Source organism: Macrosteles quadrilineatus, unplaced genomic scaffold (assembly GCF_028750875.1).
Source record: "Macrosteles quadrilineatus isolate MER2022 unplaced genomic scaffold, UCM_ALF_1.0 Scaffold_32__1_contigs__length_1466915, whole genome shotgun sequence".
NCBI classification, from domain to species: domain Eukaryota; kingdom Metazoa; phylum Arthropoda; class Insecta; order Hemiptera; family Cicadellidae; genus Macrosteles; species Macrosteles quadrilineatus.
In genome coordinates, this window is record NW_026542625.1 from 840,689 (window position 1) to 857,634 (window position 16,946).

At 36.9% G+C, this 16,946-nt stretch overlaps 1 protein-coding gene and 1 long non-coding RNA gene across 2 annotated transcripts; both read right to left on the reverse strand.

Moving 5' to 3' along the window:
- Positions 1 to 4,854: 4,854 nt before the first annotated feature.
- LOC129005754 (uncharacterized) lies at positions 4,855 to 12,308 on the reverse strand. Its single transcript, XR_008491863.1, has 4 exons — positions 12,083 to 12,308; positions 10,817 to 11,023; positions 7,968 to 8,106; positions 4,855 to 5,354 (listed from the first exon to the last, which is right to left on the reverse strand). It is a non-coding gene; the product is annotated as an uncharacterized LOC129005754 (long non-coding RNA).
- A 315-nt stretch (positions 12,309 to 12,623) lies between these two features.
- Positions 12,624 to 15,129, reverse strand: LOC129005774 (uncharacterized). The gene is made up of 2 exons (XM_054434784.1): positions 14,452 to 15,129; positions 12,624 to 12,839 (listed from the first exon to the last, which is right to left on the reverse strand). The coding sequence occupies exons 1-2, from the start codon at positions 15,127 to 15,129 to the stop codon at positions 12,834 to 12,836; spliced, it is 684 nt and encodes a 227-aa protein (XP_054290759.1). The 3' UTR covers positions 12,624 to 12,833.
- Between the last annotated feature and the right edge of the window lie 1,817 nt (positions 15,130 to 16,946).

Consider the following 16,946-nt stretch of genomic DNA (forward strand, 5'->3'; position numbering starts at 1 on the left):
CTATTTTTTGCTATAAATTCATTTACTTTTAGGGCCATTATACAATAAACAGCTCACTACGGTTTTGGTTTATTTAGTCTTTTAAAAAAAAAATAAAAAAAAATAAAGAAATTAAAAAAAAGCCAATAACATTTTTTTAAGTTTGTATAACTTAGAAAAAACTTACCTGAGATCCGAAAAATCGTTATGTTTCTATAGAGGTGTGCTTCTTTTGTGTATAAAATATTGAAATAAATATGATGATATTTTAATTTTAGAAATTTATATTATAGAAATCATAAACGTAATGGTCAGGGACAAGCGGTACGGTCGTGAATTGTCTGGAATAATCTAAATCTCTCCAAACAATCCTTCAATTATACTGTTAGTTATAATAACTAGGTGGCGTTAGCAGAGGCATCCACAAAATTGAGCAGAGTCATCAAGGGCTCATATTATATTGTTTTTGTCATACACTGCAGTAAAAACAGTTGTTTTTAATGCATGCCTTGCTGGTCTAAAGTAGCATTTTTACTCTTTAGGGAGTAAAAATCGTTTTTAGCCTCAATGGAGTAAAAATCAGCTGTTGTCAACTCAGTTGTAAATTTCTATTACAAACGATTGCATGTATCGAAATATGTATCGATTCGTGCTTTATAACCATTTTGACCTACAGTCTACAGTCTCTTTCCCATAGCATTTTAGCATTGCAGATACATTGATCCATTCCCACATTCAACACTGCTCGCCTTTACTACTTCCTTCACCACCCCCTACGTCGTGGACCTGTTTCCTTCTCTTCCCAATCCCATAGCATTTTAGGATTTTAGATACGTTAATCTAATTGCCACAAACATTGCCCACACTCTGCACTGCTAGCCTTTACTACTTTTTTCGCCATTTTCTATCTCGTGGGCATGCTTCCATCCCTTCTCATAACATTTCAGCATTGCAGATACATTAATCTAACTGCTACAAATGGTTTCCAGTTCCCACACTCCACACCTTACTACTTCCTTCACCTCTTCTTACGTTGTGGACTTGTTTCCCTATCTTCCCATAGAATTTTAAGATTGTAGATACCTTAATCTAATTAATCGTCATAAACAGTTCCCATACCCCGAACAGCTCGCATTTACTACTTCCTTCACCACTTCCTACGTCACGGACCTGTTTCCTTCCCTTCCCATAGCATTTTAGGATTGCAAATACCTTAATCTAATGGTCATAAACAGATCCCATACCCCGAACAGCTCGCTTTTACTACTTCCTTCACCACTTCATACGTCGCGGACCAGTTTCCTTCCCTTCCAATAGCATTTTTAGGATTGCAGATACCTTAATATAATCGTCATAAACAGTTCCCACACTCCGGACAGCTCGCCTTGACTACTTCCTTCACCACTTCCTATACATCGCGGACCTGTTTTCCTCCCTTCCCATAGAATTTTAGGAATGCAGATACCTAAATCTAATCGTCATAAACAGTTTCCAGACTCCAGACTGCTCACCATTACTACTTCCTTCACCACTTCCTACGTCACGGACCTCAAGCTAGTGTCGTCATTTGATTATATTTACGATTCATACCGTTTCTGTTCTAATATCTGTGGATTTGCTATCAGCTATTTCTTTATCTACTGCATTCAAAAGTCAACAGCTGATCACATGTTTTTGTTTATGTGTCAAATACATCTATATTTATAAAAGGCAAAGCCCTCACTGACTGACTGACTCACTCACTCACTCATCACCAATTCTCTTACTTCCCGTTTACCTAGGAGGCTGAAATTTGGTACACTGATTCTTTAGGCATTAAATAGGAAAACTAAGCTGTTTTTATTTTGATCTGACTCTCGGGCTCCGCCCCAGTGGCTCTGGAGTTTCCCATGTTAACCTTATGAGTACTCATATTTAAATGGAATTAATGAATCTTAACAGCTGTTTCAATTAAACAAGTTGGTTCTGTTCTATGATGTTCAATAGCATTAAAGTTACAAGGATTACCAACAGGGTGCAGCACTATTATCTCTTTTACATTAATGACAACAGCTAATTTGCAACCAAAAGGTGAGTGAGCGTAGCGAACGAACTTCAACCTGGAGGCGAGTTACCGTAGCGAACGAGCTAACCTGAAGGCAAGTGAGCGCAGCGAACGAGCTCCAACCTTAAAGTGAGTGAGCGTAGCGAACGAACTTCAACCAGGACGTGATTGAGCCATGCGAACGAGCTCATCTTGAAAATTAAGAAGCTAAACGGGGCTATGCCTGCGGGTACAGCTAGTCGAACTATATAACACAACTGGAACACCGGGTAGATAGGAGATTTGGGATAAAAAGCGCGCCGTTTCAGCAACCTTCCCCCACCACAAAGGGGGACTCGACGCAGATATGTCAGTTCCTCAAGCCGTGCACGCGGTTGTTAATAACCTCCTGGCCGTGCATACAATAGGTTGACTGCAATTAAAGTTATAAATTCGGAATCTGTATTAACTGAAGAATCCGGCAGGGCGTAGCCCAAGGGAAATATGAAAATTAAATTAAATTATATAATATTGCATTGTCATCCATTTGTGAGCTATGTTTCAAGTTTCAAGTCTCTAGCTCTTCGGGAACTTAGTATAAAATTGATTGCAAAATTTGTACAGGACTAGAAAGCGAGCTAATAAAAACGTTTTAATATATAATTCTGAGCAATGTACAAAACTCTAATTTTATTTATGAAGATTTATTGTTTGTTTGTTTACTCTATTACTGAATTAATAATTATTAATAATCCATATATTAATTTGAAACTGTTTTTCTTTGTGACAGCTATTTTGAGAGAACGGCTGGGCGTAGAAAATCGGTAGGGGTGTCTAAAGAAAGGTCTTGGTCTGTAGATGAGCCATCAAAAGAAAACGGGGTGAATTCCCTTGGGGCTCTGCCCCAGTGGCCTTAAATTTCCCATCCCATGTTATTCTTATGGAGGAAAAACGGGGTTTTTGTCGCAGCTAATTTGAGAGAACGGCTGGGCGTAGAAACTTGGTAGGGGTCTCTAAAGAAAGGTCTTGTTCTGTAGATGAGCCATCAAAAGAGGCAACAGCTGTTAATATTTAAATTGTGATTTATTGAATTTGTCAAAATAAAGTACAGCATTTGTAACGGATTTTTCTGATTTTAAAATTGATTTTCTTCTGCATCGTGTCATGTTTTGCAATATAATGTTCTATTACCAAATCAGTGGAAAATCCTAATATCACTTATGGAGTTAACTTATATCTATTGTATGGGTTGGTTTCTGCCTTTTTTACCACTTCTTGGAGATTGTACGTACCTAGGTGATATTCTTTGGCTATTGCATCTGTAGACGAAACTTGGATTGGTGTAATTATTACAACGGAAAAGAGCGAGAAATCCTGGACAATTTGATATAGGCTAAAAATAAAACTGAATTAACACTGTGCTACATTTCTTGAGCAATCATTGATATAGGTAACCGATTTGCAAACAATGGAAACATAGAAAAAGTCATAGAACACATCCAGGTAAAAGAAATAGAAATATTTTTTTTACACTAAAAACATTAAAAAAACAAGATCAGCTTTTTGAAAAAAGATAAGATATTTACAAAAGATTTTGATATCTAACTGTTGTGTAGATCGTAAGTATTTCCATAATCTTTGAGTCGCCTGCAATGCTCCGCAATTGCTCGAATTCGAGCAACAGGTACACTAGTAATTATAATTATGATTCTCTTTATAGATGTTTGCATTGGTTTTTGTTCTGCCACACTGTTCAATGCAAACACAAGAGATGTCTATTAAAATAAGTATTAAGAATGATTGTGAGATTTGCCTGTATATTCCAACCATGGTAAGTGAGTGTAACTTATTCAGTTATAGGCTAGTTTGACTAGCCAGAAAACCGGGCTGACACTAACAATGACATGGTTTTTACTTTCCTGACCCTATTTTCACAAGGTCAGTTTGTGTGGTGTATTTTCCAGGGTGGCTCTTTCAGTGACATCCATATCCATGTTAATCAGACACACAAAAAAACATTGAAAATCTTCAAAAATATTGTTCAAAATGGCTCTTCATGCTGGAAATATGTAAACACCTACACCTTACCTACCCTTTAGGTTTTCACCCTACTAGATTTGCTGCTACGGGGAAGGTAAAAAGTGTTTTTTGACCATACGTCAATAGTATAAGATGAAATAAATAAATTAGCCAAATTTTATCAACATATATCTACAAACAAGTAAACTACAACAGTTTTAATTTTCTCCATTAGAATAACAAGGGAATTTTAAATTAAAATATTTTTGAATTTTTTCCGTGACCGTTAGGCATAGCTCTACAAAACGGTTAAAAAATAAATTGCAAACTTTTTGTTTTGAGAATAAAAAATAGGTGAAACCAATTTTTACCCCATAAACCCCTGTTCCCATTGTCCGATTATGCTTGTTCGCGAACTCGTTTGAATAAATGTAGGTTTACACGTTTCTACCAAGTTTCATCAAAATCGGACCATTTTTGCTCGAGTTATCACCCTAACAGACACATATATACAAATATATATTATTCTTGAGGAGATCTTGATAGAGTTTATGACAAATGAAACATGAAACATGGCAAATTTTCTTTTAATACAAATGTTTTCGAGCAAAGAGAAATTAATGAAAAATGTAAAAATGAACAAAATAAATAAATATGAACTGTTTTTTCATAAATATATATATATATATGAATTTTAATGGATGGTGTTTTTGACCTCTAGGGCCCTCAAAACGAAAAATTAAATCGGTCCCGGGTCCAGGTCTTACTATTAGTACTACAGTAAATGGGAAATTCGCTAACAACATTTCATTTCATATAATTTTATTCATTTCAGTACATCAATACAGGAGAAGCGATCTACACTATATAAAGTTGAAAATGATTAATTTACAACTTATCAAAATATAAGAAGGTTTCAACTGACTTATACGATCCCCGCCTATAGAACAGGCACCCTGCTAGTTAAATATCAAGATATCTCTTTTCACCCAAGACAAGGTCAGTTAGTGAAAGTAATCATTTTAACAAACATACTAAAAAAAACAGTATTTTTTTACCAGGCAAACAAATACAAACAACAAACAAATGTGTACAAACAACAAATGGTGTACAAACAAATATTAAAAATTTAAGAAAACATTTTCATAAAAACAATAAAATGATCTTAGTTTAATAATCTAAATGAGAAAAAAAATTAAATAAAAGTATACTGATATTCCAAATAAATATTAAACTAATCAACATAATGAATCTAAACTGATTTGTCTCCACTTCTTCAGCCTCCTCTCCCCCAACCACCATGCCTCCATCGCCTTCTACCCTGTCATCAGGCCTGGAAAACAGAACAAAAATTAATACAAATACCCCCGCCGCAGCAAACCTGCCGACTAAGCGAATTTCCATTTGTCTGAATTGATTTTCAGTAAAATATATTTTAATAACATTAGGTTTAACGAGTACCTAGGTTTGCTGCTACAAGGAAACTAATAAAGTGTGTTTTTGAGTAAAATATTGATAGCTTAGTAGAAAATGAATAAATTTGCCAAGTTTGATCAAAATATATTCATAAACAAGCAAACTACAACATTTGACAATATTCTCCATAAGAATAACATGGGAATTTTAAATTTACAATTTTTTAAATTTTCTCCGTTACTAATAATCGAACAAAAATACTTTCATATACTAAATTATTTGTTTTTTTAAGCTCTTTAAAAAGGTCTAAAGAGAAATTGGGAAATTTTGTGTTTTGAGGGTCAAAAGTGAGAAAAACCAATTTTTACCCCATAAAACCCCCCGTAAAGCCCCGTTCAAATGGTCCGATCATGCTGGTTCGCGAACTCATTCAAGTTTATCCTGCTTTACACCTTTAAACCAAATTTCATCAAAATCGGACAAAAATTACTCAAGTTATCGCGTTCACGGACGTATATATATATATATATAAGTCTATATATATATACATATATAAAAATTTGAACGAATAGTGTTTTTGGCCTCTGGGGACATCAAAATGAAAAAGTAAATCGGTCCCGGGTCTAGGTCTTACCGTGCCACCTACGGTAATAGCTACTTCCCTATAGGGAAATTCGCTAAAAACTGTATTCTGAACAAGTTTAGTCTTTTTATGCATACTTTTATTATTATTTAATGTGCTCAGTGGCGTACTGAGGGGGGGGGGGGCGGTTCGCACCAGGCCCCACACCAACATAGGTCTCCAAATATCAGGGCCGTATTCCCCTAACGGCGGACACTGTGATTTCCGAGGGCTTCGGCCTGGGAAGGGGACTCACTTGCGGCCTCAAAAGAATGCTTTTTTTCTCTTGGAAAATAAATTTTCCCACAATCTGTTAGAATTAGGGGGTACAATAATCCAAGTTTAACTTGTATTCTCATGATAGGCGAAAGCGTCTGCAAAGATTGCGTGATCAAAATTTACGACTACCAGCGATCGCGGGTGACGATAATCAGGCCTCGCAACCGCGAAAGATGTTCACGATTGCTCCGAGGATGCCCACGATTATAACCACTGGCGACTATGGAAGACGAAGATGATGACCCTGCAAACACGGAAGACGCTCACGATTTGGTCATTACCGAGGACAATATCGTTTAATTTTGCCACAAATGCAGTAGTCGTTTGTTTCAATATATAAGTGCAGACACCCATACAACCCATTTTGTATAGGACAAAATATAATGTACAGAGTGTGGCAAAATTATCTGATAGTTTTCTTCTCTTAGTAGTGCAAGTGTTTTTTAAAAGTGGCAATTCCGGTGTAGCTGTTCAGGGGTAGTCCCGTACACGTTTCAACATGGGTCCAAGGGGAAAAGTTCCAACTTGAAACAACATTTTGCTGTGGGTCTGCACTTGGATAAGCTGTAGCTGTGCACATGTCTGGCCACTCAGTAGAAGAATTTTATGATATGACCTGCACTTTTTATTGATACAAAACGGCAATAGTGCAACAGTTGAAGCCCAGTGGCTAAGCAAAGTGCATCTCATTTTCAGAACCAGTGATTGATTTGATTACATGTGACAAAATTGCGTTATGAGCGACGAATCACACTTTCAACCACAACACATAGTCTTTCTCCCTCACTCTCTTGAAGTTCTCTAGTATCTGGGCTGACCTTGGATGGCCTATTGATTTTAGTTTCAATGCTGAACTAGTAGCTCTAAAGTTGCTACCCAAAATGATGTTGCGAGTTGGGACTTTTCTTCTTTGATTCACATTGAAACATCTACTGTAAAGCTACACAGGTATAGCAACTTTTAAAAACACTTCCACTACAAAAATACATGGTGCTCAGCTGTACACAGCTCCATGGCTACTAAAAATTGTTCACACGTTGGCTTTGTAACAACCCTATTCCCACCACCCTCCGCCACACACTGGCTTGACAGGGCGGCAAAGAAAACCATAAAATAATTTTGTTTGTCAACCGCCCTGAATGACCTATTTCTTAAGGTAACAAATTGGCTTGGTGGACAACATTTTATGTCAAATGATCATCAATGAAACAGGAGAGTATTTTTAAGGCTTTTCAAGTTTGTAGGGTACTATTTATTTGAACAGCATTTGAAGGAGGTTGGAGTTAACTTTAAGATAAGATAAATTGAAGCACACTCGTACTAAATACCTTATTGATCTATCAGAATTTTACTACTTCTTTCAACTGCTTCTGTTGACAACGCTTTTCCATTTCTCTTAAAATAATTTTTGTTTCAGTACTTACCAAATGTAAACACTATGACATATTCAGAATAATTATGTTGTCAAAAAATATAGCCTACATTTCCTAAAAAACAAAAGCAAATTTTGGGCACCTCTCCAGTTAAAATGTTCGATACACTAGGAATTCAGGAGGGTTATGCGACATAGGTTTCAGGACACGGCCCTGGATTTATAAGTATTAAATTTGAGGAAATGGCAAAACTTACCATAAGTTAGCTCTCTTCAATCTTCGTCTTTACTTTGCCCCATCCTCCATCTCCTCTTCCTCTGGCACCTCTCCCCTGTACCTTCCAATGTCGGAGGATATTAATTACAACGCCGCCATTCTACTGGTAGGCTACAGCTCTGTACAGAAATATTGCAAAAAATAAAAAATAGTGTTATACAAATAATTTTAGTCTAACAAATAATACAAGAGTGTACACTCCTTTCTAGATTTGCGATATTCAAATAGGTAGGCCTACAGCTAATAGATGCAATTTTTTGGCAATCTGGGTCAAGTTAATATAAATGTTAGAACTTTTATCAATAATTTGGTTTGGACAAAATAAATTGCTTCAAACATTAATTCATTGTTATTTCCCAATTTGGAAAAATGCAAGCTATAGCCTAATTAAGACATTTCCAAACAACATGTTTCGTGATGTAATCCAAATAAATTTTAAGTACCTAGGGGCCTAGTCTTAAATTGTTATAAAAACTAAAAATTTGCATACAGAATATAAATTATCCTCATGTTCCACCAAAAACTATTGTAACTAGTGGGCAAAGTGGCACTTTGCTACACATGAGAGAAATGTTTAAACGAACGAGCCGTAGGCGAGTGTGGAAAGTATCTCGAGTGCAGCAAAAGCAGTTTGCACTTGTGTTACAATAGTTATTTTATTTGTGTAACTAGTGGGCAAAGTGGCACTTTGCTGCACACGAGAGCAACGTTTACGCACTCGCCTGCGGCTCGTGCGGAATGATCTCAAGTGCAGCAAAGGCCTTTTGCACTCGTGTTACACATTATATTTTTCCTACAGTCACTTTAAAGCATATAAATAAATAATTAGTCTTTCAAACACTATACAACACGTTTTTAGGTTCAGCTGGCAACACAAATAGGTGCCCTAGAGAAATAGAAAAGTAGTACCCGGTCCGTATCACTCCGCTATTTTTCCTGGGCGAGAAATGTGCTCCGTGTTTTGAGAATATAGTTCCGTATGTTTTTGTAATTTGAAGTGGTTTCCGCACCTAAAAAATGCTTTAAAGGCATTTTCTTGTTTATTAAGATCGTAGGAATGTTTTAAAAACGTTTAAAAGTAAAGTCCAGAAAGTTCAGAAATACCGAAACTATAAACACAAAATTACAGGTTAAATCGTAGTTATAATAGTCAATCAGCTGCTCATAGTATTTTAATCTTTAAGTGTTGCCAACCTATTTCCAAGCATACACGGATTACGTGCATAATAGAACCACGCTGTTTTGTGTTGTTTCGTTGGAATCCTGATGTACGGCTAAGTATAAACCGTACGGCAAAGTATAAATAAGTAGCTTTCTGTACTATAAACAGTACAAGGAAGCCAACTTTGTCGGTTGACTGTAGGAAAATTATATTTTTCTTACAGTTATTATAAAACATATAAATAATTAGTCTTTCAAACTCGGTTTAACACGTTTTTAGGTTAGGTTAAATCCAAACATTGGTGAAATGGTAAGCTGTACCAGTTGATCCTAACATCTAGTATAATATCTAGTCGTAATATCTTGAATGGGTAGCCAACTTATTTTCAAGTGTACGTATGTATTACGTGTCTAGTTTAATAAAACCAGGCTGTTTTGTGTTGTTTAGTTGGAATACTGGAGTGCGGCAAAAAAAGAGTGCGGTAAAAGTAAGTAAATGCAGCAATTAGCAACTTTCTGTGCTATAATAAGTACAAGGAAGGCCACTTTGTCAGGTGACAGTTGGAAAAATAATTCACATGCGCTTCATTTTGAAAACTGTGAATGACTGACTTAAACAACCTTTTTATTATTACTGTTATCATGTTAAAATGTGTAATTTTGCGCTAATGCTGCCTAGTTATTAGTTTATAACTAATGTGATAACTGTATACACACATTTTTTTTGTCCTAGGACGCTACAGGCACTAGTCCGGAATTTTAATTCGCATTTCACACTTCAGCCTAGGTCTAGGGCTGTGGTATTCAGACAAAAAATAATATAAAAATAAATAATGAAATACATTGGTCATCTGGCAGAATTTGAGCCCCAGCCCGGTACTGAAGTTCTGCTCGCTCCCCTAGGGTACAGAATTTAGTCAATTGTAGGCATTAGGCAGGCCTATAAAATACGTAGAGGAGGCTATGACTTAGAGCATTGGAACGCTGAGAAAGCGTTATGATCAGTCATTAATATTAATCGGGGCCAATCGATGTGACGTCAATAGGCCTATGAGCGAAGACAGAATCATATTTAGTAAATAAAGTTGTCACTTCCAATTACTTGGTGTTGAAAACAATCAGCTGTAGGCTTAAGTTACTTCACCCACAGTTCATTCCACTTGTTAATGTCATCCACCCTACCTTGACTATTCAAACATTTTGAGCGGCGATTTATTCTGTTTCCGTAATATTAATCTGCAGTGAAAAATAGTGGTCTATTTGGATTCAGTACATAAAAAACTACGCAGAGGATACGGGCCCGGTAACCAGACGTGGATTAGGCATCCGGCAGCTACTGTCATAACCTAACCTAACAAACCAAACTTGCTGATAATTGAAAAAATTGAATGAAGGTTAAATTCTGTCCATAAAATAAATTTATAAAAGCAAAAAATTTAAACAAAAGATAGCCTATTGTACAGTTAAGAATAAACCCAAATATGGACAGTAGGCCTAGGACATAAAAATGTTCTTTCCATTTATGATAACCCAACCTAACATAACCGCCGCAAAGCGCTGTATATCTGTAGCCTCCGGATAATACTTACCACAGTACCGCTTTGAACATTGAATAACTTCAAACATAGCCTAGTTATCTATCCCAAAAGGGGAAGAATATTGACTCACCTCACTTAAGTTATGGTTAGACCAAGGAACATTATCACAGCAGTATGGCAATTATTGCCTCCAGGGTACACAACTCTGGTCTCTCTCTCATCTGCAGTGATGTCGATAGCAATGTCGTCCAGAAAGGTCAGTCCTCTTAACTTACAATATTTAAAATAAAGACCAATTTGGGTTCAGGTCAAATTACAGCCTTTGCTCCAGGATCATCTATAAAATTAACATTGAAGTCATCAGCAATGAATGATATAATCCAAGTCAGCTCTAGAATATTTGAAAGCACTTAAGTTTACGTCCTACACTCATTCCAATGAAGGTATTTTAAGCCAAGTATGAATGGAGATGAGTGTAGGATGAGTGGAGCGATCCTGTAGTCTTGTTAGTGACTAAGACCGACATTCCTTAGACACAACTGTTAATTAATAGCCCAAACAGCTAATGACAACTAAGGGACATACAGTTTATAGTGGAATCCGAACCACATTATTGCCTTGGTATAGGCCTACTATACGAATTGGTCTAATTATCAGGATAGTACTGGGGAGAGTTGTAGTAAGTATTCACTCGTGTGGACGTTTATCCACACCAGGGAGTGTCGAATCCACAGTGCATGCCTATAAATATCCACAATTCGTGACCTCCTAGTAGCTGGATTACAGGACAGCGCCACCCGTCCCAGTCATATTGATTATTTCATTTGATAAACTTAGGCCTAGGCCGGCTGCACTTTACTTTACGTCCTACACTCATTCGAATGAAACTATCGATTGTTCGATTGTTTCATTCGATATACCGTTTCGTTAGTTAGGCCTACGTTAGGTTAACCTTACCTAACTTACCAAACCATATATCAAATGATACAAACGATTAATCGATATATCGATTGATATTTTCATTCGAATGAGTGTAGGACGTAAAGTAAAGCCCCTAGGCCTAATATTAAGTTTGGTTAGTTAGGGTAAAACCTAACCTAACTAAAGGAATGAAATATTCAAAATACGGGTACAGTTTCTTAACTGGGCTATGCTAATATAGATTGAAACTATCGATTCGATTAGTAAACCTTCATGCGATTTTTTTGCCAAAAGCAAGTTTTGTTACATAAACAAATTCTTAAAGTTGACACTGGGTCAGTGGGAAAAAGAGATCGGCGTGACTATCCTAATAGCCTAGGGATAATGCCTATTCAAACATTTGCTACAATATTGTTTGATGATCCAGAATTAGCCTAGGAATAAGCTGTATCTTAGGTTCTTGTTGGTGACTTACCTAAGTTAGTGTCTGGTAGGACTAATGTTATGAAGTTATCATGTTGATTACGTTTTTTATCCTATAAAAATTAACTTATTTTACATTATTCCTTTAAAACTATTGTTTGTAACACTCGAGTCATCTATTTTCTTGTAAAAAAGTAAAGAAATAAAAAAGATAAATATTTACAATATAGGCTACTTAAAAGTTTTTAGTCTTAGTCAATAAATAACCAGCTTGAAGATGTCCGTCGGAATTCGGAATCAAATATTGCGACTCGTCGTGAGTTGAGGAACTGAACGATGAATTAGAACAACTCCTTTTCAAGAGTAAAATGATTCAAATGATTCAAATGATTTATTTGGCCATTCAGTTCGTATACAGGACAATAGGCTACGTCAATACAATAAATAATAAATAACATGCCAAGCTTCTTCTAGCATTCTTGACTGACAAAATTAAATTAAAGCTGAAAAAAAAAACACATGCAGGATCTCAAAAACATGCAAAGCAGTGCATGCAACTAAAAATACAAATAAAATGAAAACCACATGCTGCAAGCCATGCAAGGCAGAGAAAAATAAATAAATTTACATTTTTGTAATACCTCTACTGGACTACTGTGGGTTCAACCCAATAGTAACAAGCTGTGCATTCCAAAACTCTTTAATGGAATAGAATGGATTGGCAAGCATCCAAGCTTTTAGTGTGGTCGCAAACTTGTTCGGTAAGAGTTGTCTTACAGTTATGGGTAAGGCATTGTAGAACCTTATTCCTGCAACAGGAAAGCAGTTGAGAGTTAAATCTAGTCTAACTCTATCTCTAAAAATATTTTCATTGTTCCTAGTGCTATAATGATGAACATTATTAACCAATGGAAAAGCTGATTCATTGTTCTTAATCTCTAACAGGCATTGGTAAATAAATACATTGTGTACAGGCATTATATCATGCTGAACAAACAGAGGTTTACAATGCTCAAGCTGATGGACTCCACACAAGACCCTGACAGCTTTCTTCTGTAGTTTGAGTACTTTTTGCACTCCAGGGGAGTGACCCCAGAGCCTAGTGCCATACAGAATGTGAGCATGGAAAAAAGCAAAGTACGCAAGTCGAACAAATTCAAATGGCATGTCAGCCTTCAACCGTCTGAGCAAATGGATTACACGACTTAGCTTACCACACAGGATTTCAATATGATCGTTCCAATCAAGCTGAGGGTCAAGGGTGAAGCCCAGCAGCTTTACAGTGTTTTCTTCCCTCAGTTCCCTAGAAAGACTGAAAGTGATGTTTTGAGTTTTGGCTTGGTTCAGGCATAATTTATTGTTGCGAAACCAGATAGAAGCTACATCTAATAATTCCTGCACAGCAACTTTAGATACAGAAAAATCTGAGTGACTAGAAAAGAGAGTTGTATCATCTGCATATAGCAGGACATTGCCTGCAACACTGTGATACAAGTCATTGATTGAGATTACAAAAAGGAAGGGACCCATAATAGACCCTTGCGGGACTCCATTGTTCACCATCAGAGGATTGGAAGAGTTACCATTCCAAGTCACAACTTGAGACCTCCCTTCAAGATAAGATTTAATCAATGAGAGAGCATCGCCTCGTACCCCGTACCTTTCGAGCTTTGACAACAGGAGACTATGTGACACACAGTCAAAAGCGCGGGATAGGTCACACATTACAACAGAAGTAGAATTTCTAATCTCTAGACCATTTAAGATTTCTTGAACAAGACAGTCCACAGCCTGAACGGTGGACTTTCCTTTTTGGAAGCCAAATTGAGCGGGCACAATAAGGCGATGCCTCTCAAAGTAGCTGTACAGCTGCTCTAACATGACTGCTTCAAGCACCTTACCAAAGATGGGGATGATAGATATTGGTCTGTAACTTACAGTACTGTCCTTTGGTCCCTTTTTGTACACAGGTACAGTCCTACTAATCTTCAGAGCCTCAGGTAAGACTCCTTCTCTCAGAGATTTATTTACAATATCTACAATGATTGGCGCAACTACATAGATACATCTTTTTAAAAGCTCAACAGACATGTTATAAAAATCTTGACTCTTAGAGGATTTAAAGCTACTGACTACTCTAAGCAGCTTATCAACAGTAACAGGTGTCCATGAAAAATTAGTGGGAACAAATGGAACAGAATTAAGGCAATCATAAGGAACAGATGGATCAGGTTTACAAGAGAGGATTAATTCATCAACAGACTCAAGAAAATATGAATTAAACTCATCAGCAGTGCAAAAGTCTTTAGCAGGAACAGTAGTGGGGGTTTTATGCCTATTGATGTAGTTCCAGGCAGCCTTGCAAGCATTTGGAGATGTAGCAATGGCAGTAGCAGTAGCAAATTGCTTCGCCTCCCTTACCTTCAAACGATAATGCTTCCTGAGATCACGAAGGTAGGGCAGCAATTGTGGGTTACTCTTGCATAAGTCACTGATACCTAGGATAAAGTTCTTAAAGGCAGAGAGTTCAGGTGTGTACCAGTTGTTTACACTGCACCCAGCATTTGCCTTGGCTGGAGGCACAGTCCTGCAGGTTTTATTTCTTAAGGGAAAACAATAGTCAAAAACTTTTCTGAAATTATCAAAGAAATAGTCAAAGGATTGTTCAGCATTAAATGATTCTATTTCAGAGAGCCACTTTACTGCCAGATCAGTCAATACACATTGAAAGTAACAGTAGTTACTTTCATTAAATTGTCTGTAAGTTACAGTTTTGACAGGATTATTTAAGTAGTCAGGTTCCTGCAGACCATGTTTGGATACACCTTCAGGTAGATCTAGTTTAAAAAAAACATGTTTGTGATCAGATATCTGATCTACACTTACATGGGCCATGTATCTCCAGCTATCAAGATTGGTAAGAACAGTGTCTAAAGGAGATAGACCACGGGTTGGTTCATTGACACTGAAGAATATATCATGGCTGCGGAGAATGTTCCTGAAATCACTGGCCTCACTTGGATGGTTGAGTATATTCACATTGTGGTCAGTGCCGATTATAATATCTAACCCCAGGGAAGTTAAGTAAACTAGACACATGTCAAGTAGATAAAAAAAGCGTTCAAAACTACCACTAGGCGAGTGATACATGGTGACAACAATGAGATTCAAGTTAGAGATGACTATACCTGTAAATTCTGCATGCAGTTCTTCACAGTACTCACTTAAGTCTAACAAAGAGTAGTTCCATTTAGTATTAATATAAATTGACACACCCCCCCAAGAGGTTTTTCGACAAAAACAAGATACAAGGTCAAGGCTATTGATTCTAGAGTAGTATGCAGTTTCTGCCTCTAACAACCAATGTTCAGACACACAAAGCACATCAATGTCCAGTTGACAGCAAAGTATCTCAAGTTCAGCAATTTTATTGCGTATAGATTGCACATTTATAGCACACACAAGCAGGCTACTAGCAGATTTTAGATGACTATACCTGTAAATTCTGCATGCAGTTCTTCACAGTACTCACTTAAGTCTAACAAAGAGTAGTTCCATTTAGTATTAATATAAATTGACACACCCCCCCAAGAGGTTTTTCGACAAAAACAAGATACAAGGTCAAGGCTATTGATTCTAGAGTAGTATGCAGTTTCTGCCTCTAACAACCAATGTTCAGACACACAAAGCACATCAATGTCCAGTTGACAGCAAAGTATCTCAAGTTCAGCAATTTTATTGCGTATAGATTGCACATTTATAGCACACACAAGCAGGCTACTAGCAGATTTTCCCGTACTAGGCAAGATTTCAGGCCCATAACCTAGGATTGAGTTTGACGGGGCTGCATTTTCCCTAAAAAAGTACGAGAAGGAATGTAGCTTTTAACGTTATTTTGTCTGCCTGAACGACGTTCTTCAAACTCTTTTACAAAAATTCCCTCGGGCCAAAATTCAGGTTTCAATAAGTCCTTAACAAGATTATCAGAGACGCTTACCTTGAAACTTGTATAGTCTGAAAACCTGGTAGGTAGTTTCTCACATTTGTTACAAATAACATTTTCACTTTTTAGATAGGATTCAATGTCACTACTTTCCGTATCTGAAGAACAACGACTAACAAAAACTGCCTTGGATTTTTCCGCACGCTTGAGACCACTTTTGTCAGTATTTGAACCTATAATGGGTTTAGTCTTAGTTTTAGGAAACCTAACCTCTTCTTGAGACGTCTTGGAAGTTGTAGGTCTAATTTTGTTTCTAGGCCTACTGTCAGCATTGCTAGCTAGTACTTGGGAGTAGCTTTTATTCCTATTTTCAGTGTTTCCGGCCTCCTGTCCATTCACTTTGTCATCAGATTCGGAATTTGGTAGACTTGACTCTTGACTAGGCCTAGGTAGGCCTATAAGCTGAGAATGGGTTTCTGCAGAGGACCGCTTCTTGGTTTGTACAACATCTTCAAGTTTGTTGTTTAGTTCGAGGTTATTTTCAACAAATCCTTTAACGAGAGATATTAAGTTCTGGACAGTAGAATTTAGGTTAATAAATTCTTCAATATTACACACTCTCGTCTGCAGACTTTTGAGGTTAACATCACAGGAGTCACAGAACCACTTGGATTTGTCCCCTAATTTGTTTACTAAGTCATATTCAACTGAAGAAATATTTACACAAGCAATGTGGTACCATTTGGAGCAAAAACCATCACAGAAAATCGCATTACAATTATTTTTAACTAATTTAAAACAAGAGCCACAATTAGGATCAACGTGACCATCCGCCATGACACTTCCAAAAAGCTAGTACTTCCAAGTAGCTGTAGCTCCGAAGAACGGGAGCTTGTCGATATACTGGGACTATTTCAGTGTCGACATAGTGAAACTATTTCATTGTCGACAATATGGGATGTCAACAATTTGT

Coding starts and splice junctions, on each gene's coding strand:
- LOC129005774 (XM_054434784.1), bottom strand. CDS start 15,129: ATGTGTCTAGTTTACTTAACTTCCCTGGGGTTAGATATTATAATCGGC.